The sequence below is a fragment of the Taudactylus pleione genome, unplaced genomic scaffold, assembly GCF_031769625.1.
Source record: "Taudactylus pleione unplaced genomic scaffold, aTauple2 ptg000117l, whole genome shotgun sequence".
Lineage (NCBI taxonomy): Eukaryota > Metazoa > Chordata > Amphibia > Anura > Myobatrachidae > Taudactylus > Taudactylus pleione.
The window spans coordinates 19,084,120-19,109,921 of record NW_028284519.1 but is presented as its reverse complement, the minus strand read 5'-3'; the positions used below and the strand labels follow the sequence as shown (position 1 = coordinate 19,109,921).

The 25,802-nt window shown below is 44.5% G+C and overlaps 1 protein-coding gene across 1 annotated transcript in view; it reads left to right on the top strand.

Moving 5' to 3' along the window:
* Window positions 1-2,433: 2,433 nt before the first annotated feature.
* LOC148524679 (receptor-interacting serine/threonine-protein kinase 2-like) overlaps window positions 2,434-25,802 on the top strand; it is a 91,932-nt gene continuing 68,563 nt past the window's right edge. The window contains exons 1-2 of the mRNA XM_088471966.1: window positions 2,434-2,459; window positions 21,064-21,374. Coding sequence (XP_088328092.1) covers window positions 21,229-21,374 — 146 coding nt within the window. The 5' untranslated portion in view covers window positions 2,434-2,459; window positions 21,064-21,228. The remainder of the gene's footprint in view (window positions 2,460-21,063; window positions 21,375-25,802) is intronic.

The window sequence follows — 25,802 nt, the reverse complement described above, 5'->3', positions numbered from 1 at the left end:
GTGCCTAACCCTAACCTCACCTTCCCCGGTGCCTAAACCTAACCCTCCCCCTAACCTCTGATACTTACCTTCAGGATGCCGGCGGTCGAGATTATGGCGTCGGGATTTCGTCCGTCGGTGCTGACTACATCCCCATCAGAAACTGCAGTCTCACATAACAACACATCTGTTCTTCATTTACAATGAAACATTTTATAGTGTAAACATTTCAGTTGGTAAATTTGACACTGGCTTGCCTCAATATGCTTCTGTTGACATTACCTAAAATATATAAAAATATCTGTATATTATCATCCTCGTTTATATATAATCTCCAGAAATTCTGCATTGCTGAACAGTCGCACACATTATTGCAATTTAGCAGAATCCAAAAGCATGAATATAAATTATAATAACATACAAGCACAAATTAATGTGTAGTACAACAAATAGAAGTAGAAGTTATGCGCAATGGACATGGTGTTGTGGGACAATACCCTCAAATCAGATTGTACCACTGTAATCGGTTGGGAGGTGTATGAGATTGTTATAGAACACTGTCATGTGCATTGGTGACGTGCATTGGAAGCTGCTGGTCAACCATCAAAGTTCGGCTCAATGAAAATGTTTTTGGCATTCGATGCCAGGATTGCGATGATTGGCCACCATCGCATGCACTTTCTCCAACGATCATCCGATGATGCAATACTTCATTGCGGATGCAGAGACCTGGAAGCCGTGTCCTCAGCACAGCACCTTTGTTCAAATGTCCAAATAACCATACATAGTTAAACCATCGATGGTTACCTTACGATGACTACATGCCACTATTCTATGGCAATTTTGCGATGGCCATCCCTAATGTGCATTCCCCTACTACTTTTGGGTCAGAAATTCTCAAGGACGCTACATATGTGGGGCCTTATTCAGTGTTCAACGTAAACCCGATGTTTTGCATACAGCCAGTGCTTAAAGTGGTCCTAGAGAAGTGGTGGAACTCACTGCCCCCCCCTAGGTGCTATTTCAATAAAGGGACTGCATGCGACACAGGCATGAATAAAAAGGGGCATGGTCTCAGAAGAAAGGGGAGAAGTCACATAATAGTATTCCCAATTCAAATTACGCCACACAGTAGCACAATCTTGATTCACATTACGCCACATAATAGTGTCCCAGAAGTGGTGCCCCTTATTCAGTGCCCCATACGCAATGCCCCCATTAGTAATCCTCCTGTAATAGTGCCCCCAAAAGTAGTGCCCCTAGTAGTAATGCCCCCAGTAGTATTGCCCCAATAGTAATGCCTCTTGAGTAAAGCCCACAATAGTAATGTCCCCTGAGTAATGCCCCCAGTAGTAGTGCCCCCTGAGTGCCTCCAGTAGTAGTGCCCCCTGAGTAATGCCCCCTGTAGCAGTGCCCTCAGTAGTAATGGCGGGCACTGTGGAGCCACTTACACAACAAAAAAACAAACTAATACTTACCTTAAGCCCCGCTCCCTAGTCCGCTGCCGTCTGGTGCGCCTGGCTGCTCCTCTGAACTATGGGAGAGACGTCATGACGTCTCTCCCATAGTGCACACTGTGGGAGCCGGAAGCAGGATCTCAGGAGTGAGCTCCAGCCTCCAGCTGGCTCTGCGAGGAAGGAGCCGGGCGCCCGCTGGAGTGGTGATGTATGCTATGCACTCCTGATGAAGGGCTTTCCGAAACGCGTTGTGTGGATATATGCCAGAACCTGGTTCATTGTATTGGATATCTAACACTTACAAGCTGAATCCTGAATTGGGTTGAATTCCGGTGGTGCCATGCTATGTGCTCTGGACCATACTTGCTTTTTGAGCTAGCCCACCGCAATCTCCAGCAAGGGTAAGATTTCCTCAGAGAGGACCTTATGGAATTATGCTTATATGTTATCCAATGTATGGTCTGTGATTAATTACATGTACAGTATGCATATGTATGCATTCATTTTTCATGTGTTTTTATGGTGTGAAATAAAAATATTGCAAGAAAATTCACACTAATTGTAAGGAAATACTTATATATTTCTAGAAGGGTTCATATTCCCCGAGTATTATTGAGGCTGTGTTGAAGGGAATCATCTTCAGGGTAAAGCGCCAAGTATTAAATACATTGTATTTTACCTACATTTTTCATACACAGCCTATAAACTGACAGGAGCTGATCGGTTGGTTCTTTATCTCTCTCCATTTTATTTCTCTAGGAGATAGACCCCTAAGTAACTTGCATGAGATACATTTTGTGCTGTATTAAACAAACCACAACTTTTTCTCCCATCAAAGAATATTGTAGTTCGCAGCATGCAGGGTTGGCTTAGGAGTGGCCTCTGGTCACTATTTCTATTTATGACACTGCGGCTTTAATACACAGAAAAAATGTTAGGGGATTTTTGCTCTCAGCAGGCAGTGGGTGTGTTTCAGTAGTTTCTGTGCCTGGATACTGCAGACTCTGTGACGGCTCTCTCTGGGTAAGACTGCACTAACTTCTCTCTACCTTCTGCTAAATGTTACTGGTGCTAGGTAGTAATGTAGCTTCAGCAATCAAACTAGAACAGATATTGTAGAGTTATTTCAATTAATAAGCACAGTGATTTTTTTCCCTACTAGTCACAAGAGGATTTGAGTCCCCGTTGGAACACCCCTGACAATACACTACAGTAATTGCATTATGCCTCAGTAAAGCAGGAATTAACAATATCCTCTCTTTACAGTCATAAACTACTTCCACTTTCTACACTTCAATCATTTACAGTGTTTTTAACAGCTTAAATGGACACACCGCAGTATTAGGACCTGTGTACATGGCGGTTACATTATATATCAAATATATTTCTGATTGGAAGCATTTGCAAGCAGGTTACAAGGCTTGGACATTGCTAAGTAATAGCCATTTATCCATACAGTATATAGTGCAGATTATCAGGTTAGCTAAGTGCATAAAACTTTATATTTCTCTTAGAGTATGCACTTTATTCCGGTACACGTATATATGATATGTATGTACTTGATAGAAAATATGTTGAACCCAATGTAAGTACATTTTTGGCTTTGTGGTTTTTTTCGTTTGTTATTTCATGCAGAAATAGGCTATGTGTGGCTCTCCAGCTAAGGTGGAACTACAAGTCCCAGCCAGAGCACAATGCAACTTTTAATTCAACCAATGATGGAGAGACATTGTAGTCAATTCAATTAGGATTGTTGCCTGGGTGATGCCAGCATTGTGCTGTTGTTTGAGTGCCAGTATCAGCACCCTACATTGCCCAAAGATCGCCCGTACTTCGCCCATACATTGTGCATTTTAGTTTGAATCCCCATGGGGGTGGTTATTAAAATGCATAAATTAAGCCTACCGTGTGTACAGGTTTTGTGCACACTTCACATCGCTTTCATATCACATTGGAAGAAGCGATTTAGCATTGTTCCTAATTGAGTTGGGGGCATATGTATCAAAGCTTGATGTGCGATAAAATTGTGAAATATATCTCACCAACCCATCAGCTCCATACTATAATTTCTTAAACACAGCCTGCAAAATGTAAGCTAGAAGCTGATTGGTTGGTGATATATAGCTCACAATTTTATCTCACATCAAGCTTTGATACATATGCCCCTTGATCCCTTTGGGTGTACTTGTGTGTACATGTGTATTTGTGAAATGCTTGTATCTTCCCAATATGTTCTCTACAACATTTTGATGGGTTGTGAGACCAGCTTGAAATGTGAATCATGGATGGTGTAAAAAACATAACTTCAAAGTGGATATTACATTAGGATCGCCCACTTTAATCATGTCAGTGTTTCTTGGACAATCTTGTTTATGTTTTATGTGAATTAAGGGGACTGTCACTGGAGGTATAGTAGGGTTTATCATTAATATTATTATTATTATTTATTTATATGTTTATAGCACCATTATATTATGGAGTGCTGTACAGGAACTATTGCTCAGTCTCTGCCCCATTGGAGCTTACAGTCTAAAGTCACTAACACATACTAACACATACACTGGGGACATTATAGACAGAACTCAATTAACCTACCAGTATATTTTTTGGAGTGTTGGAGAAAAACCACACAACCAGGTTGGGAATTGAACTCATGACCACAGCACTGTGAGTCAGCAAGCTAACCGCTGCATGTATTTCGATTTAGCAAAGATTACCACCAGCAGTGGCATAACTGAGTGTGGTTTCCTCTGGGTACGCCTGTTTCCTCCTATAATCCAAACACATACTGTTACCTTACTGTAGGTTCATTGACTCGGACAAAAAAAAACAACGTAGTGTAAATTTGTGTGTACATGTGGTAGAAACTATAGATTGTATATAGGGAAAAGAGGGAAGAGACCTGCACAGGACAACTAGATTAGTATTGAATATAGACCAACTGTAGTTAGTAAACGTGTAAATCAACTTTTATGCTAGTGTGTTGGTGGTGCTCCCCAAGGTAAACTGTAGACTAGAATACAGGTGAAAGAGATCCAGGAAGGATTAAAACTGCGGTGCTGAGAGTTGAGGGCTATTCCCTGACAATCAGAGGGACTATACCATTGGCATTCATTGGAGGTATGCATTGCTTCTAGACACAGGTTTTACCGTTCCGGACCTTTTTTTACCTGTTCATGGGAGTTATTCTGCATATTTGTTTTCACCTCTCTGTCCCATTGTGATTTGGCCTCTACCTATGACTTTATATGCAAGTTCCTGGTCTGATTGTTGTTCCCATAAGCCTTTTTTAAATATACAGAAACTTTTTGGAATAAAATACCTTTTACAAATATTGTTGTGAGATTCGTGATGGACGCCATCTGGCAAATAAAGAAACCTTTATATCCCCTTAATAGATTCCATGTGTGTTGCGGTACGTTAGTATTAAGGGTGTTATTGCAGGCAAAACATAGTGATATAAAGATACCCATATATGCATTTCCCATATACCACCTAAGTGAGTTTTTCGGTACGCCGAACCTCATTGTTTAGTGGTGGAAAGGATCTGTTCTATTTCTGTGAAAATCTGCCTCACCGTCCTGTTCCTTTCCACACAACACGGGAAATTTGTTACTCGAATCTATTATGATACTATACATTTGTCTCTTGTTGTTTTCTCATTTTTTTTCATGTATTGACCATCATTGAAAATTTCGATCAAGTTAACAAAATCAGTGCATATGAAGACCCATGGTATAAGTATAATTTGATTTAATTAGGACTGTGGGCCCGATTCAGACCCGCTCGCTAGGCTGCGTTTGCAGGCAGCATGCCGATGTTTGCATTCTGCACATGTGTACTAGTCCATGCGATCAGGAAGCGTTCGCTCGCTGCGCATAGCCACCTCGCTAGAATGAGTGAAAGGCGAAGCCGTTTGTTCGTGGTGACAGGGGATGGTTGATGGAAACGGCGGAGTGGTGGTGCGAACCCAGGCGTGCCTGAGCGTCTTAACGCCGTTTCAGAGGTGTGCATAATTAAGAGGCAGCGTCATTGTACATATCATGGGTGTTTTACACACTGAAGCACTCGTATTGCTTGTGGTAGGGTATGATATGCATAAGTGGACATCTTAAGACAAGCTGGTGGGTGTCTGCTTACACACCGCGATCGCACGCCAAGACAAGGTGGGCGTGCTAATGCCTTGCTGTGCAATCGCGGATTTGCATACTTTCGCTGCGTGCGTACGCATCTAGCGAGCGGGTCTGAATCGAGCCCTGTGTGTTCCACACTCTAAATGTCATAGGTCTAGAATCTATTATAATCATTCTTTGCTGGTCAAATTATCTATATCGCCTTTGATCCTTTTATTCTTTTTAAATGTAAATTAAGACTTAGGGGCATATTCAATTAGGTGCTGGTTTTCCATGCGGAAAAGTATCGCGAGCGTCCCCGCTTATCCCCGTATTCAATTAGAAATCAGCGAAAATGGCACCCGGCAAATTCGGACCTGGCGAAAAGTACTAAATATAAATATAAAGATAATCTGGTTTTGTTTCTCCAAAAGCTTGCTATTAGTGTCTCACATTAATTATAATATAAAACAAATTCTACTAATGCAGTACATCCATTTTCCAACATATGATAACTGAGCGGTGCCACTTTATCCACCGATTATAATATGATATAAACATTCCACGTTCTTACAACTTCAGCATTAACCAACTTGTAGTGTATGGCCAATGCCGCATATATACAAATATATCATATCATGAGCCACATAGTATTCTCTCTGTCACTGTTGCATACCTATACCAGGGTTCAGTATGAGAATGAAAATTCTGTGATACATTCTTCATTCAAATAAAGCAGACAATGATGAGTCTCATATAAATATATATCCAGTAAATACAGGTTTGCTGTGAACAAGCCCACAGCCACGGGTGGGCAAAACGCGCGTTATCGGCTGGAACCAGCTCCCGCAGTGCGCACACTGGTCCTGGCTTATTGTCACGACACATCCAAAAATGGAAAATTTATATACTGCATTAGCAGAATTTGTTATATATTCTAATTAATGTGAAAGAATAAGCTGTTAGGAGTATCCATATTACACTGAGACTGCTCTTACTTGGTGCAAAATATGATGAATATAATAGAATAAGTTATCAGTTGTCGCTGTGTCAGTGTGCACACAAGCAATTTAGCACAAGTGTTCACTTTTTGGAATATTTTGCCTAAATGAAAATATGATGTTCATTTAATCCTATATCTATACTAAAGAGGACTCACCTAGGTTAGATTTTGGAGAGAAACACTCTAGTTGCTGCTCCATAGAGAGTTTTAAAAGTGATGTTGCTCATAGCAACCAATCAGATTCTAGCTATTATCTTCTAGAAGGTGCTAGTTAAATGTTAAGTAGAGTGTGATTGGTTGCTATGGGCAACATCACTTTTAAAACTCACTTCTAAAAACTCTCACTTTAGTAAATTTACCCCTAATGGTGCATACACACGGTCAGATTTTTCCTTCAGATATGAACGATAACGATTTAAAAATCGTTCAGTCGTTCATATCTGAAGGAAAATCGTTCATATCTGACATGCCTGAACGATGGACGATCAACGATGCGCGTTCCCGATGGTCAGATAACGATTTCTGACATCTGATGTGTTTGCAGTCAGACTTGGACGATTCCATTCATTTTAATGCAGTCAAAAATCGTTCAATCGTTCAAATCGTTCAAATCGTTCAAAACTTTGGTCAAATCGTCCAAATCGTTCAAATCGTTTAATCGTTCAGTCGTTCATCTGACAAATCTGACAAGTCTGACAAATCTGACCGTGTGTATGCTCCATTAGTCTTCATTTATCAACAAAAGAGTGCCCACAAAAAGGTTTATTTCTTTTCTCTTCGCTTACTTGCGAGAACCCACCTGTATTCTAGGGACTATGGATTGTAAGCTTCACTGGGGAAGGGACTGACGTGAATTACTAATTATTCTCGGCAAAGCGCCGCGTAATATATGTGTGCGCTATGTAAATAGCTGTTAATAAATTAATAAATGAATAATGATTTACAGGTGCATTGCTTTGTTGGCCGGTTTAGGAATACACTGGAAGTCATTTAAGAAATGTGTACCTCAAAATGAATGGGTCCATGTACTAACTACTAAGGGGAGATAAGGGACGCAAACAGTAAAGGCAGAGAAAATCCCTGTACGTATCACTTCTGTACTAAAGGGATTTATCTGATTCTGTCTGCCAGAGCTACAGTGCAGGCTAGAATATCGCGCTGTCATATGCGGCCCATAGACGATGCGATTTGAAAACGTATGACACCTCGGTATGTTTTCAAATTCAGCCCGATGCATCGCATGCTGCTGTGACTGGTAAAGAATGCATCTTACAAGATGCTTCGTTTACCTATTTAACAGCATGATGGATCGCAGATCTTATGGTTTTTCATTAAATTCTACAATGCCGATGTACGACGGCGGGGACGCGCATTGCTGTCGTACAGCATGCCAAAACACACACGATATGCACGATTGATCGTTGCGATCGATCAAAATCGTGCATATCGTGTGTAAAATCGCCCCATGTATGGGCCGCTGGGCAGCTATGGCAAATAACCCAGGTGTTACTAAGGAGAGAAGTCACATACCGTTGGGTGTCTTCTCCAGCACCGTCATCACCAACTCTAGCTGCCGTTATCTCATACTTCCGGACTGGGCAGCCAATGACGCGATTTGCGCTGAATCGTGTCAGAGTAGCCACGCCCCCAGCTTACAATACCGGTAATCTCGCCATTCTAAAGAGGAGGATGGGGCCACAATGATGCAATCACTCCTTCATGCCCCCTCGCTCTGCGTCCTGGAAGGGGCAGGTAGATAGTTGGCCTTTGCATCATCTGCCTCCTGCAAGAGTTGAGATAGAGAAGTCATCTTTGTTGCTTTGTTTAGTAGTCAATAAAGTTTTTTTTTAAGGGATAAAGCAGCTGAGCTGTGCTTGTTCTCACAGGAATTCATGAGACAGCATACAGTACAGCATACACTACAGCATACAGTACAGCATACACTACAGCATACAGTACAGCATACAGTACAGCATACACTACAGCATACAGTACAGCATACACTACAGCATACAGTACAGCATACAGTACAGCATACACTACAGCATACAGTACAGCATACAGTACAGCATACACTACAACATACACTACAGCATACAGTACAGCATACACTACAACATACACTACAGCATACAGTACAGCATACAGTACAGCATACACCACAGCATACAGTACAGCATACACTACAGCATACACTACAGCATACAGTACAGCATACACTACAGCATACAGTACAGCATACAGTACAGCATACACTACAGCATACAGTACAGCATACACTACAGCATACAGTACAGCATACAGTACAGCATACACTACAGCATACAGTACAGCATACAGTACAGCATACACTACAACATACACTACAGCATACAGTACAGCATACACTACAGCATACAGTACAGCATACAGTACAGCATACACCACAGCATACAGTACAGCATACAGTACAGCGTACAGTACAGCATACAGTACAGCATACAGTACAGCATACACTACAGCATACAGTCCAGCATACAGTACAGCATACACTACAACATACAGTACAGCATACAGTACAGCATACACCACAGCATACAGTACAGCATACAGTACAGCGTACAGTACAGCATACACTACAACATACACTACAGCATACAGTACAGCATACAGTACAGCATACACTACAGCATACAGTACAGCATACACTACAGCATACACTACAGCATACAGTACAGCATACATTACAGCATACAGTACAGCATACAGTACAGCATACACTACAGCATACAGTACAGCATACACTACAGCATACAGTACAGCATACAGTACAGCGTACAGTACAGCGTACAGTACAGCATACACTACAACATACACTACAGCATACAGTACAGCATACAGTACAGCATACAGTACAGCATACACTACAGCATACAGTACAGAAAACCTCATCATGGATGCACTATGGGGCCTATTCCTGATGTTAATTATCGGTGTCTGAACGGACCCCGATAATTAACACCCTAATTCGCAGCGGCCACCGGAGCAATTCATCTTTGCTGCGGCGCGGTGGCAGCTGATGTGAAATCAGCTGCCTCCGCGAGCGGCTTCACTGCTCCTTTTCGGAGCAGTGATGGCAGTGCGCGAGCGGCTTCACTGCTCCTTTTCGGAGCAGTGACGGCAGTGCGCATGCGTGACCTACAGGTTACGCATGCGCACAAGAGCCCCGACGTCCGGCGGAAGGAGCCGGACAGGGGTGGAGGGATTCGAAAGGATCCCTTCTCGCAAGCCGGACCCTCTTCCCATAGGGAAGAGCGGGCGGCGAAGAACAAGCGGGGGTATTCGCCAGCTGAAGATGGCGAATGCCCCCGCAGTCAAGCTCCGAAAATATATTTTCGGAGCTTGATGAATTCTGTCCCCATACTAGTGTATGGGGACAGCGGGCCATTCCGAAAACAGAAGGTAAGTAGGAGATATCTGTGATATCTCCTGCTTCACCTTCTTAATGAATGGCCCGAATACTTAATTTTAACAATTGCAGGTGAAAATGTGCTTTTTCACCTGCTTTTGACAAAATTAAGTGATGATGAATAGGCCCCTAAGTGTCTTTGCTGTCACAGCCGAGGCAGTAACTTTCCATTCATCCTCTTCAGCAGGAGCATTGTTAGTACACAGCGCAGTAGCCGCCTCCTGATTTGCACCAATAGCAGGCAAAGCAGGAGTGGAGGGTTAGTACATGGACCCCTTAGATTTGCACAGGTTATCCTATGTGGACTGCCCAGCAGATATACTTACAGTACAGCTTAGTTTAGCCTCATGTATGGCTTCAGTTATTCATGGAGTTGGCCAACAAACTTCAATATTTAGCAACCGCCAATGGTCTGATAGTGATGGTAACTACTTTTACCATCGACGGCTAACGTAGGCCACAGTCTGGTCTGTGCATGTACAAAGTTAAACCATCGATGGATCATTATTCAATGGTTTCTAAAAGATGATTTAAAATCATCGACCATCAATAGTCGACCCTAATTCAAAGGATATCAGTATTGCAGTACTACATGTTACAATTGTGTGTGTAACTGTGAAACTTTTTATTACATAAGCACAAAACAGGTGCAGTGCAGTTATAAGTCTAGGATAAGACCCAAGACTGCCACTTCTGAGCTAGTACAAAATTGCAGAGTGGAAAACCCCTGAAAAAGGTGCCTTCTCCACCGCTCTATCTTATTTCAATCATCTTTCTTGACAAAATTAAGTGATGTTTTTGAACGCATTCGGTATGGAATGCCGGCTGCAGCATGACCGGAAGTTCGAATCCCGGCTGCGGCAGCCCGACAAAACAGCAGAGCCCGGCAGCGGAAGACCGACAGCGCTGGAAATCCTGATCGTCTAAAGGTAAGTATAAACTATTCTATTCTAACCCCCTAACCCTCCTTAGGGGTGCCTAACCCTAACCTCCCCCCCCAAGTGCCTAACCCTGACCTCCCCCCTCTAAGTGCCTAACCCTAACCCCCCCTTCCCCAATGCCTAAACCTAAATCCCAGGGGGGGTGCCTAACCCTAAGACCCAGGGGGGGTGCCTAACCCTCCCTACCCCTAGCCTAACCCTCCCGGGGGGGTGCCTAACCCTGTCCCCCCCGGGTGGCCTAAACCTAACCCTCCCCCCACCGCGGCTGTCCGCTTGTGGCGTCCGGCATCCCTTAGATCAGGATGCCGGGCGCCGGTGTGCTGGCGTCGGGAAAATGACAGGCGTCTGGATTATAGACGCCTGTCATTTAACCGTAGCCAGGATTAAGGATTCTAGATGCCGGGGGTCAGGATTGCGACCTTAAACGTATCCCTTTTGAACTGCTCAGCAAAACAAAAGCAACCCGCATCGCCTCCTCGGCATGCTAGGAATTCCTTCACTCCACCAAACTTCTACTATCTGAATCTTAGCCATTCAGCCATTAGGATCAGCACCATCCTTTGCAAAAGTGGGGTCCTGTGTGATATCCATTCCTGAACCACCATTATCATTTAACTTCATAAAATGCTCCTTTTCCTTTTGCAGAGCCTCGGGAACTGCACACTAAAGTTTTTTAGGCTCCTCCATTTATGAGAGATGGGTTACAGCAGGGATGGGGAAACTCAGGCCCGGGGGCTATATAAGGCCCCCGGAATCATTTGGTTTGGCCCTCTGAGCTTTTTTCTGCTAGCCTTATCTGGATAGCAGAGTGCCTACAATGGAACCCTGTGTCCAGAATCTATACAGCAGTGCCACCTGGAGCGTCCTTAGGATGCTTCAGACGGTCACACCACTGCCCTTACAGCTCCCCGGAGCATCCTCAGGATGCTCCAGGCATTGCTGTAATCACTGGTGATTGCTGCCCCGTCCCGTGTGACATCACATGGAGTGGGCGTGGCTTGCACCGGGTTCGCAAATAATGTTATATATCAAAATGGCCCTCGGCAGAAAAAAGGTTCCCCACCCCTGGGTTACAGCTTCTGTTGTCAACCCTGCTAAATATTTTTGTCAGACCAATATGAACTCAAAAGCTTTTGTTTATGTTTAAGACAAATATTTCATAGGTAATTGTAGAAGGAATGTAGAATATAGTGGTGTTCTTTGGCAGCTACTGTAGCTCTTTGAATTACAGATACTGGTCCTGTAATGGCGATTACAGACGCAGATCGAACAATTATTTGCCATCGCACAAGCATATAAGCTGCACTGCGCAGCGATTGCATTGCGATTACGGATACACAGAGGAATCCATCATTAAGTGACAGACAGGCTTTTAGCATTTGGGGGTGGTGATGTGGGGGTGGTCGGGAAAACGCAGGAGTCTGTCCACTTGAACGCTGTTTCATGGGCGTGCATAAATTAGCCACTGCGATTGCATATGCAGCATGAGAGCTCTCTGCGTGTGAGGAGACTTGCAGTATTTTCAACTGGTCAGACTTGTAAATGCTGCATGACTGCCTGATGTGCACCTGTGGTACAGTACTTTATGCAGAAGAGAGACTCACCCCAGCTTTGTGTTGCATTTTTTAAGATGTTAGTTATTATTATAATTTTTTTTTTTTTGTGAATCATTTTATTTTCACCTACCCCTCAGTGGAACAGATGGGGCGTTCCACCCCCAGAAGTGCTCCTCCCCTTTTCTGAAGCCCCAGGAGTGTGAGCATGAATGGGAGGGATATTTACAAGACAATAAATAGCGGCTTGTCAATATGGCTTGTGATAAATAATCCTGTTTAAACACCCTGTTGCCACCATATTAAAGTGGCAAATAGCATTGTGTTTTGCAGAACTATCAGAGTCCTGGGAAATGTATGGCCTCTGGGCCTGATTCAGACTCGGTCGCTAAGCTGTGCTCGCTCGCTACCAAAAGGGGCCGGGTATGTAAATCCCGCGATCGCACTGTCTGGCTTAAGGACGCCCTCTAATGTCTTAGAAGGCGACGTCATCTCCAGGAAGTGTATGATTAATCGGTAACATCGAGACCCATCGGAGCTGCACGCAGCACTTGAGGTAGCCCCTACCCCACCGCAAGCACTGCTCAGGCTAAAATACAACCAAGTGACGTGTACAATGACGCTACTTTGCTAATTAATTATGCACACCCATTAAACTCCGTTTTGACGCTCAGACACGCCTGCGTTCGCACATCCACTCCCCCTTCACAAGCACCTTTCCCTGTCACCACCCACAAATGGCGCTGTCACTCAAAGTAGCGTCCAGTCTGTGTACTACGAGCGCACGACCAGTGACTGGTTCACGCATGCATACTAGGACGCATACGCATATGTGCGATGATCGCCCCTAGCGACTGTTCGCGGCTTAGCAACCGGGTCTGAATCAGGCCCTCTGCCAGCTGGGGGGCGTGGCATATTAGCAAATATTTACAGTAGGCGTAAAAATGTTTTTTATGATCAATTTAAGCAATATAAATGTAATGCATGTACAAGTTTCAAGAAAAATGATGGGGGATCAGAATATTTATATGGCAAATGTCTCATGTTTTTTCTTCATTTATAATTTCTTTGTCATTAATCTAGATATAGAGCTCTTTTTTATATTGCAAAAATAAAATAGGTGCTTATTTCCCTTGTAGGACTGATATATTTATTAGCCAGGACAGCAGCTTAGATGAATCATCAAGGGCACAGGCAGTTATACAGTATTTGTTTGCAAGTGAGGTTATCAGGACAAGAAGCAGATTTTCCTGTTCTTTCAGTTTGTGTTGTATTAGCACAAAGCCACACAGCAGGGACGTCAGAAATGAATCACAAGGTGCTGACACTTATGACTAGCAGGTCTGCGAATCGGATGCTCAGTTTCATTTAGAGTTTAGAATTGGCAGAACATATAGCTGTTACATTGGCATATGCGTTATGTGTGTAAACATGGCAACATTTTGTATGTATGATCATGATGTTAGTTTTAGGGCTTCCCTCAGGGCTGGGGAAATTGAGACAAGTAAATCTGTCCATACGTTAGTGAATTTACTGACAGCTAAAAAAAAAAAAAACGTCACTTCTCAATAAAGATCAAACAAAACAAAAACACTTTCCTCATGCTGCAATCATACATAAGGAAAGGTGATAGCAATAAGTTTGTGCTTGTTTAAGAATAGGGGTGATAGGATGGGCCCAACTAGCAAGCTCCTAGTGCAATTTCTGGGAAAATGGCGCCGGCGCCATTTTTCACAGGCATAAAAGCAGGCACAGTAGAGAAATCCGCTGGAAAATGGCTCCTACGCCTTTTTTTCCGGAGCTATGAGCATGTGCAGTTTACGCTGGCATTGGGCCAGAGTCTACACTGCTCTTGCCAGCGTGAGGGAGGAAGCCCAGTCGGAGACTGCACATGAATGGCTCCCCTGCTCTCATTAGACACCTCTGGCCCCCTCTATTAACTCCCTTGCCTCCCTGTTGGCTGCAGCTGCCACTAGACAGCGGGAATAGCTGTCCTGATTCTGGCCCTGATTCAGAGCCGGACGCTCTGACAGAGCGCTCGCTCTGAATCAGGGCCGGGCTATTTTTTTTTAGAACGGCCTCCTGGCCGCTCGCATAGCTGTGGGTGACCACCCACAGCTATAGCGAGCGGCCATGATGATGGTCGCGATGGTCAAGACCATCGCGACCATCGGGCTTGCGACGAGACCCTTGTGGTAGGGTCTCGTGGCTGCAAGCCCCAGAGAGCTTTCGGCTCAAACATGCGCATGCGCTCTGGGCCACCATCAACCCGGTTGCGAGCGCTCAGAGCTTGAGACCGGGTCTGAATCAGGCCCTCTGTTTCCAGCAGGAAGTATCATACCAGAGTAGGGATGGACATCGATGGTTGATTTTTGCCAAGCAGCAATGTTTTTCTCGTGATGTTAGGACCTCATTCAGAGTCGGTCGTAAGCGGCCGCTCGGTCGTACGCATCCGATGTTTCCAAACCACGCATGCGTACGGTTAGTTGTGCACATGTGCGTACGAGCCCTTGCGATCCAAAATGCTGTCGATCGTATGGCTTACGAGCAGGAAGTGGCTTCCGAGAGTTGATTAACATGAAAGTCCGTTTGTGGGTGTTGACGGGGGTGGTGGTCTGAAAACGCAAGCGTTTCTCACCGTTTTCAGGGCGTTTTAGGGGCGTACATAAATTACCTGCTATGACCGATATAGAAGGCTGGAACTAGTAAAACATCACTCTGCAAGCAGGTTCGAGGCCTGGCTGATCGTACAGCTTGAGGTTGGGTACGTGCTCTCTCAAGCCTCAGAGTACAATCGATACTATCGAATGATACTGATGTTAGGAGTGATGTTTCTATTTTGAGCCACACAATGCAAGCAGCTAATAATCGTTTGTTGTAGCTAATAACACTGCTAATTGGCATGTAATTGATTCAGCTGCGTTTGCATTAGCGAATAATAAGAATAAATATATTTCACGGGGATGGCTTATTCTATGCGTTTTTTGTTAATTTTTGGTGTAATCTGCACACAACACAAGCGGCCGCAACCATCAGATTAACATACAGCGACTGACAATGACTGACAACGATTTTCTCGATCGCTAGCTGCTATCACTCGCTAGTTAGAGGAGGTGCATTGTTCACGTATGGGCGTCACTTTGGTTGCGACGACCGGCCGTGCGATCGCTTCCTTTTTCAATTTTGCGGTCAATAGGCGTACGACCGAGCGTCCGCTTACGACTGACTCTGAATGAGGGCCTTAGTGTTTTTACCATTCAATGGCAGCATTCCAATGTTTGCCGCCATCAAATGGTAATGATTTGATGGTCTTGTTTTGGTTACTTTTTTTTTAATGCTGAGAGCTGCTCTGTCCGTGTCTGCAGCTCTCAGCATCGGACATCTCATCACAGGAACCACATCGAATATATTGTTTGATGCGATAGTTACTTACCATCGCATCAAAAGTTTTGATGGTGGAAGCCCAGCCATCATTTGATGGTGGCTTCCGATGTCCATCCCTATACTAAAGGGAAATGCACACAGTTACTTCCGTCTGACTCAAGAGTGCATGTGCAGCACGAAAGCTGCACACGTAGGGTCTACCTCAAGTGCTGCATGCAGCTCTGATGACTCTCGATGTTACCAATTAATCATACACTTCCTGGAGATGACGTATGTTAAGAAAGGAAAGTGGGCGTCTTTAAACACCTACATTCGCTCACTGCCGTCGCTCTCTAAGACAGAGGGCGTCCTTGCGCCACGCAGTGCAATCGCTGAATTTGCATACCCGGCCCCTTTTGGCCGCAAGCGATCGCTGAATCAGGCCCTCTGTTCAGCCCTGTCAATTTTTTGTTTATCATTCTCACTTGTAGCTTCCTCTTATTTCATCCCCAGCATCTCCTGGTCTCCTCTATCTTTTCCCTGGCCCTTCCCCATGAGGCCATTCCACTTTTTTGGGTGCGTTATGTCCCTATTTTAAAAATGGGGGGGCGCCAATGCTCTTTCTAGCACAGGGCACCATAAAGTCTAGTTACGGCTCTGCGCTTTGTTGCTTATTATTGGAAGCTGCTAATACTGCTGCGTTTTTATCTACTCACCCAGAAGGTGTGGGAGTTTCAAGATTTTTTGGCTAGTCCCGCACACCACTGGGAAGAGTGGGAGAATCTCCCGCATCCCACCCACTTCCTAGTTAAGTGCGCAGGATTGGGAGAGATAATACGGGGAATCGCCTTTCTGCATGGAGGGGGTATGGCTAAATGATGTGAATCACATTGTTTTAGCCCCGCCCCCTTCTCACAGAACCACGAATCACGTTTTTTTAATGGGCAGGGGGCAGGGCCTAATGACGTAAAGAACTCCGCCCCCAAAGTGATCAGCTGCATCTCATCTCATCACAGAGCTTCTCCTGTTATTGTCTAACAATAACCTCACACACTAAAGGAGCACATCCACTAGACGATCTACTCCCTGTCCAATCTCTAAACGATTTTCCCTTGAATTTTTCCCTTTCAGTCTGAACGATTTGCAAACGATTTGCAAACGATCTTTAATAGATCAAGTGAAATTGACCTGCATGTTCAATCAACTGATGAGATGATCAAACGACCAGCGGGAGCGCGCATCGTTGATCGTTAACGACCAAACACTGCACGATTTAGAAACGATTGAACGATAACGACGTCGTTATCATCAATCGCCTGCTAAAATCGTGTAGTGGATGCCCCCCTTTACTGTCACCACCAATTAAAAACAATAGTCTCCTCTGTGTTATGAGTTATAGAGGGGTGGGGGGGTTCTTACTGATGATTACCCAAGCCTGGGCTTGTTGGAGGGGTCTGGACCACTAGCAGCTGAGCCCCCTCAGTATACAGGCCACAGCTCTGCATGTAGATCATATTAATTAGATTGTTTATTATGCTGTATACTTTTTACTTTTTAAAGCACATTTATCATTTTAATTAAAATTTTAATTTGTTATGATTTGTATAGGCCAGGGGTTCCCAACCACGGTCCTCAAGGCACATTAACAATCCAGGTTTTAAGGATAGTCATCCTTGGGCACAGGTGACTTAATTAGTACATGAAATATAGGTTTAGAGTCCGCACCAGTCAAGTTATGTCAAGGTTAATTAGCTATAACCAACATTACAGTCCATCTATCGAGGCCATCTTGGATGGAATTTAGGTTGGTGGTGCTCCCAAAGTTACTTTGTGTAATACACAACACATATTTTGCACAGACAGGGCCGGATTAACGAGAGGGCAACAGGGGCGGTCGTCCTGGGGCCCCCACACCTAAAGGGCCCCCACAATACCTGGATCCAGGAGTACAGCATTTCACGGTCTCCGGTCTTGACATTAACTGGCTGGCTGCTCCCGACGCTCCTCCTGTTCCTGCTTCTCTCTGCAGGGCTAGAATAACAGAGGCCGACTGCACGCTGCTGGGGAGTGACTTGAATGTTGAGCAGGTCAGGTGGTTTACTCTTACCCCAGGACCAGTGCTCCGGGTGGCTGTAATGCCCCTCATACCAGCCGCGGCGGTTACTGAGCCCTGCTGCTGGAGCCTTCAGTCACTCCACCTTCTCGCCTCCTCGATTTCCGCAGCTGCTGCTCCTGGCTCCCATGTAATTGTGGCTGGACAGAACTCCGCTCTCTGTGCTGTGGCTGCACTCCTAATCTCCACCCCTGTAGCTTCCCTACACCACATCTAGATCCCTCTCTACCACCGACAGACAGGTCACAAAAGCAACCTGTGAGTACAATTTCCTGTGGGTGCCTATATATGTATATGTGTTTTTCCTGTGGGTGCCTATATGTATATGTGTTTTTCCTGTGGGTGCCTATATGTATATGTGTTTTTTCCTGTGGGTGCCTATATGTATATGTGTTTTTTTCCTGTGGGTGCCTATATGTATATGTTTTTTTCCTGTGGGTGTCTCTATATGTATATGTGTTTTTTCCTGTGGGTGCCTAATATATATATGTTTTTTTCCCGTGGGTGCTTATATGTCCTGTGAGTGTCTGTGTTTTTATTTCTGTGAAGACCATGGGCCCCATTTAACAACAAGCTAAAGGAGTTATGTCATCCTTCCAGTATTTAACAAACGGCTGTAAGCTTATCTTATCACTGTTTGTCAGTGTACCACTTACACCACTGTATGCATTATATATATTATTATATATATGTGCACAGAGAGCAAAAAAAAGGACAAAAGTCTAGTTATTTTATAGTAGATAGTTCAGTGTTGATTAATTAATATATACCCAAGTAACACATAGTAAAATATAACTTTTAATAGAGAATATAATTAAAAAGGAATAGTATAAAGCATATATCCACTCCAAAAAACTAGTACCTCAGTTATTTTGATTTTACCACCTGTGCTCAAGCATCGATATCACTAAAACCAGGACTGTTATGCTGGGTATACACTGGCAGATAAATTGGCCGATCAATTGATTGGCCAATATATCTTGTGTGCGTCGGCCAGTGTGTACCAGCGATATGTCTGTGAACGACGTTGTTTACAGACATATCGCGTCGGCTGTGCAGCACAGCCGACGCACAAAATATATGAAAAGATAAATTGTGGCATCGTGCTGTGTGTCCGCCCGTACATTTGCAGCGGTGTTCGCGGGCCGAGCAGAACCCGTAGCCAGAAGACAGGTGATCAGGGGGGCCGAGATGGGGGGAGCGGGTACTAATTACCTTGGGCCCGGGCTTGCTGGAAGGGCCTGGCGGGGGCCCGGGTCTGGCAACCGTCTGACATCACAGCAGCCCAGCACACACTGCTGTGTGTTGGGCTGCATTGGGAAACTGCTCGCGGCTGCTAAGAAGCATCCACAGCAGTCTCCTATGCCTGTGGGGGGAGCGATCAAGCTGATCGCGCCCCAAAGCTGGTTATGCGAAGCGGCTCTGCAAAACTGTTTTGTTTTTTTTACCTAAGGGGGCCACGATTAGGCCACCCCCCCTTTTACCCGGGCCCGCCGCGGCTCTTGGCGGGCCTGCAGATGACGGTTGGTCAGTGTGTATGAACAACCATCATCTGCAGATATATCTGTAAGGTGTGTACCCAGCTTTAGTCTGCCTTGAGGACTGAGGTTAGCAATTACTGGTCTAGGTTTTGTTGCTGTCACAAGAGGAATATTTAGGAAATGTCCTCTCTATAGGCTTCAATGTCTTTTGTGCCAGAGGTTCTCAAACTCGGCCCTTAGCACCGCACACACAGGTCGATTCAGACCCGCTCGCAAGCGGGTCATTTGTGGGCCAGTGCGCACGCTGCTGCGCGTGTGCGAGCCCCGAAGCGAGCGCAAAAAGCAATCGCTCCGGTGCTCGCATCCAAAAGGGGCGGCTGTCGATGTTGATCGACAGCTCGCCCCGTTTTGGAGGCGGGCAGGGGGGGTGGCTGGCCAAACGGAGACGTTCCCGAAGGAACGCCTGCCGTTTGGGGGCGGCCCCACTGACATCATGAGTGATGTCAGTGGGTGAGCTTCCGGTTCTATTAGAGCCGAAAGCTCACTGGGTCTCGTCGCAAGCCCATCGCGACCATCATCTGGCCGCTTGCAAAAGCTGTGCGTGGTCACTCACAGCTATGCGAGCGTCCAGGAGGCCGGATTTAAAAAAAAAAGCGGCCGTCCTGATTCAGATCGAGCGCACGCTTTTTGCGTGCGGCTCTGAATCAGGCCCACAGTTCACGTTTTCCAGGTCACCCAGCAGATGCACAGGTGTATTAATTACTCACTGACACATTTGAAAAGTTCCACTGGTCAAATCTATTTACTTAATGAATGGCAAAACATTGCAATTGTCACAGAGATATGGATATGAAATCCCGGCTGTTGGGATGCCGCAGGTCAGAATACTGACAGCGGCATCCCAACAGCCAGAATCCTGACACCCATAAGAACTAATGGTAAGTCTCCTCCTAACCCCTACCCTAACCCTCCCTGGTACCTAACCCTAACCTACCTCCCCAGTGCCTAAACCTAACCTCCCCCTCCCAACACCCTAAACCTAACACCCCCTCCCCGGTGCCTAAGCCTAACCTTCCCTCCTAGTGACTAAACCTAACCTCTCTCTCCCCGCACCCTAATCCTAACAATACCTCCCCAGTGCCTAACTCTTCCCCTAGTGCCTAACCTTAACCCTGCTACCTAACCCTCCCCTAACACCCCGATACTTACCTCCGGGGAGGCCGGCGGTCGGGATACTGGTGCCAGGATCCTGACATGTCGGGATTTCGGCGCTGGTATTCAGACCATCGGCATCCCGCATGCCGGGATGCCGACTACATCCCCTCACAGAAACATTCACACATATAAGGGCAAATTTATAGAGGTGGTCAGTAATGGCATCTGCTGTAGTTGGCAAAAACTGAACTTGTAGATGATGAAAAGATAGGTCTAGCACACAAATTAAAATTGTCTGTATTCGTTTGTCCATTAATCGTTTTTCCTAACTCATTGTGATCATCACTTCAAAAAATATCCTAAAAAATATTTATTTGGGCATTTATAACCTGATGAATATGAATTGCATGTTTCTTTTTAGCTACATAATTAATGATTGACATTTTTCTTGGTTTTAGGCCTCTCTTGGTAGAAACCTTCTGCTCCACGGGAGGTTTCTGTCCTCCCTGAGCTCACCTTAGGACACCTGCGTTACGGTTTGACAGGTGTACCAGGTGTGATTCATGTAGAAAAAACACCTGAAACCAACTTGTGCGCTAGGGAATTTCAATAGCTCTGCTGAAATGGATTTGCCAGAGGTCAAACAAAGAGACCTGAAGACCTACCAGATAGTGAAGACAAGTACAGAATTTGTTTGTAAATCCACTTACGAACCCACCGGCCGCTGCGTCTTCATAAAACTCTTGTCTTTGGCTGACCGAAATACAAGGTAAGTTGGACTCCTACAAAAAAAAAAGCTCTGTCTGTTGTTACCCAGTCTCATTTTATTATTGTTTTGTTCCCAATTGTAAAGTGAATCAGTGTATGCTAGCGCTGCAGATGTGTCCAAATACACCTATCCTCAAAACGGCTACTTAGCCACGCCAAAACACTAATATAAAGTTCCTACTACACTATGGGTCTGAGTCAGATATGTACGCTAATTAGGGATGTGCAGGCTCGGATAGGTTCGAGTTTGCACGTGGAGTTCGGATTTTTCCCTCCAAAAAAACGGAACTCAGAACGAGGCAAAACGTCATCTTACATGGACGAACATCATCATTCCTGGACAAAAGACCAGGAATGATGATGTTCGTCCATGTAAGATGACGTTTTGCCTCGTTCTGAGTTCCGTTTTTTTGGAGGGAAAAATCCGAACTCCACGTGCAAACTCGAACCTATCCGAGCCTGCACATCCCTAACGCTAATGCACTCGCAACCGCGATCCCGTACGCAGCTGTTGTGCAAAAATATGCTAATGCATGCAGCCACCTGGAAATGTACTGGCGGCTTTGTAGATCCAAAAAAGTGCGTACAAACACGCAGCAGAGGTTGCAGTTCCTTTGACAATCGGCCACAACTCACTTTTCTTTTTTGCCGCCACTCCCTGTAACCGCCCCGAAATGGTCCCTGAATGTCAATCACTTTGCAAATAAATCGCAAGCGGCATCACTAAGGTATCTTGTCGCGTGCCGAGTGCGAACGTGACGCATGCCCAGTTGAACAATAATCGCTCAACTGCGTAAATTTTGGTATTGTGTCCATATCTGAATCAGGCTCTATAAGCGAAGTAAGATGCAAAATTTAGCAAAAAGCACAATGAAGGAAAAAATAGCGAAGTTGATGAAAAGTACACAATCCGGGTAAAACAGACAAAAGACAGGTTCCATACGAGTGACTAGCACGTAATAGCACACAGATCGCAATAGCGAAAATATGCTAATGTCAGATTGCAATAGCGAAAATATGCTAATGTCTCTTCAGCTTACTGGAGTAAAGGGAAGCCCACTGCTGCCTTCTCATATCCGTCTGATGACGTGCAACAAGCGTGATTATCGGGATATCGACACAGATCTGGCAGCCACGCAGCTTCTGAGTAAGGGCCTGATTCAGATCCGCACGCAAATGCTGATGTTTACGCAGATCGAGCGACTGTTTGCTATTGCGCAAGCATGAAAGCCGCACTGTGGCATACCTCCCAACTTTTGATCCCCACAAAGAGGGACGCTTCGCGCGCCAGAGCCGCGTGCGCCCAAAAAGGAGACGTGGCTTAGCTTGAAGGGGCGTGGCCTCTTGAAAACAGGGCGGCGCCTCACAGAAACCCCCAATGATGTCACTATAGGGGGCATGCCCAGCACTCTCTGAGATGCTGGGCAGCCCCCAGGCTCTCCCTACGCAGGTTTACAGATGCCGTGCGCATGCACACGGAATCTGTTCACCTTCTGCACACCCGCTGCAGTGGTATGTGCTCTCTCAACTTCCCCCCACCGCGGGACTGTCCCGCTGAATGCGGCACAGTTGGGAGGTATGCTGTGGGAGCGCTGCTATTTATTTGAGATTACACTTGCACAGTGGATTTACTCGCAAAGTGAGTGACATGGGGTGACTAGGCAAATGCAGGCATGTCTGACCGTTTAAATGCCGTGTCATGGGTGTGCATATATTAGCCATTGCAGCATGAGAGCCAGGGCCGTAGCTAGGGTAGTGCGGCCGGTGCCATCGCACAGGGCACCACAGGTCAGGGGGCGCTGTTTGGGCCGGTCAAATTTCTGTTTATTGTCATTCTCGCTTATAACTTCCTGTTATTTCATCCCCAGCATCTCCTGACCTCCCCTATCTCTTCCCTGGCCCTTCCCCATGAGGTAATTACCCTTTTTTTAGGTGCATCATGTCCCTTTAAAAAATGAGGGGCCGCCAAGGCTCTTTCTGGCACAGCGCACCAAAAAGTCTAGCCACGGCTCTGATGAGAGCTCTAAGCATGTCAGGAGAGCCGCAGTGTTTGAGACAGCGAGATCACAGGATACATGCATTCCTGGTGACATTGCTTAAATCATGTGATCATGCACAAGTCATGTGATCACAAGTGTCTTGTTTATAAAGGGGAATCTGCTGTCAAGTAAGTACAGGATTTCTGCTACAGCAACATAGTGTGAGAACATGTGTTTACACTATCTGATAGCCAGCCTATGGTATTGCATGATAACACGTTTTCCCAGGACACATTTTTATTTTTATAACATTTTTTATTTAGAAAGAAACAGCAAAAAAGGCACAAAGATTGTACACTTTCCAATATAACGTTATGAGGGGAAAAAAAAGAAACAGCCATGATATTTCAACCATTTTATTATTATCCTTTATTTATATGGCGCCACAAGTGTTCCGCACCTACAGGTGGCGTTATTATCACAGGGCTTACCCCGGTATTTTTTTCACAATTTATTTTTGGTACCTACAAGGCAGATCGCATTTCCCATTACAATTATGGGAAATGCGATCTGATTACTAAAAATAAGTGATAATTAGGGGTTGGAGTAGAATTTTACGAATTCTACTCCAATTGCCCTTTAGTAACTTTAGGTGAAACTAAAATAATGTGAAAAGGTTGTGAAAACACCCTTTTTCACTGTATTTTAGTAAAAATAATGTTAATAAATAGAGCCCATAGTATATTAAAACTAGAACCAACTGTGTAGAGAGAGACACATTAAAATGAAAATCAATAGGAGTGGCCGGCACTTCAGTCAGGCCTAGAGAGCTGTCGTCCGCATATTAATTGATGGATCTTCAAGCAGCGATCTGGTCACATACCATTGCATGGAGTGGAAACATTTATGCAATTCATTTTTTAAGTCTCCTGATAAGGAATCTATGAACCCCTCCCAAATTTGAAAAAACTTTTCAGTGCGTTCTTCTTTATGTAGAGAGGCCTCCAACCAGTCCATGTGGAACACGTGAAACATTTTGTCTTTGAATAACAGTATAGAAGGGGGATCCCGGTGAATCCATTGGTGTAATATACATCCGCGAGCCACTGCAGAGATTATAAGCATCAACTTTTTACTTCCCTGTAACATTCTAGTTGTCAGGGATACAAATCCCAGGACTGCCCATTCTGCTGAGAGAGGCAAATCGCTAAGGAGATAGGTCATTGCGAATCGCCTAACTTGTTTCCAAAAATTATTTATAAGTGGGCAATCCCACATGCAATGCATACATGTGGCATCTGGGCTATTGCATTTTGGGCAAGCCCCAGAGTCAGAAATCCCAATTAAAAATCTGCGATGTGAGGAAAAATATCCATTATGAAATATGTTGTAAAACATTTCCCTATACATTGAAGAAGATAGTGTTCGTATAGAGTAGTTAAAAGTTTTCAAAAGAAGATCTATTGTCAGGTTTGGGAAAATCTGCGCCCAAGAGAAGATTCCTGCCTGTGATTTCATAAGATCCCAAGGGTCATGTAATATTTGGTAGTATGTGGATATGGCCTTGCTACCCGACAACGGTCTTTACCAGTACACATTTAAAAAAAAACAAGTGGTTAAAAAAAAAAAGTTAAACTAATTTAAAAAAGAAAAAATGAAAGAAAAAAAAAACAACACATTTTGTATATAAATTTTATTAAAACCAAAGGGGTGTATTCCAGGGGTTAATTTCATTTTTCTGAAAATTGCTGAGAGAAGCATCATGAGCATGAAATACAATTTAAAAAAAGAATTCCTTTCACTTCTTGCCCCTGTCCATATATTAAAAATATAATAACCTGTCTAATGGTGCATACACACGGTCAGATTTTTCCTTCAGATATGAACGATAACGATTTAAAAATCGTTCAGTCGTTCATATCTGAAGGAAAATCTGACATATCTGACATGCCTGAACGATGGACGATGAACGATGCGCGTTCCCGTTTGTCAGATAACGATATCTGACATCAGATGTGTTTGCAGTCAGACTTGGACGATTCCATTCATTTTAATGCAGTCAAAAATCGTTCAATCGTTCAAATCGTTCAAAACTTTGGTAAAATCGTTCAAATCGTTCAATCGTTCATCTGACAAATCTGACCGTGTGTATGCTCCATAAGCTGTAAAAATATAAAATGTAGTTATTGCTGATTAAGCCAATGCAGCATGAAAATGTGTGGTTAGGACCAGATTAAGGTTTGTGGAGACCCCTAGTAATACAATTGTCAATAAGATATGATGGCAATGTTATTAAAAAGTATGTGCATCGGAACATTTATTGCTGGTTTTGGTTTTGCCAAACTGGCATGACTGGTTTTGGTCTTGTATTTTTTTTCCAAAAATTGGCAAAAAAAACCCCTCAAATCACATAATTTGAGCCTTTTTTTCCCCAAGAGTATTATTAACCT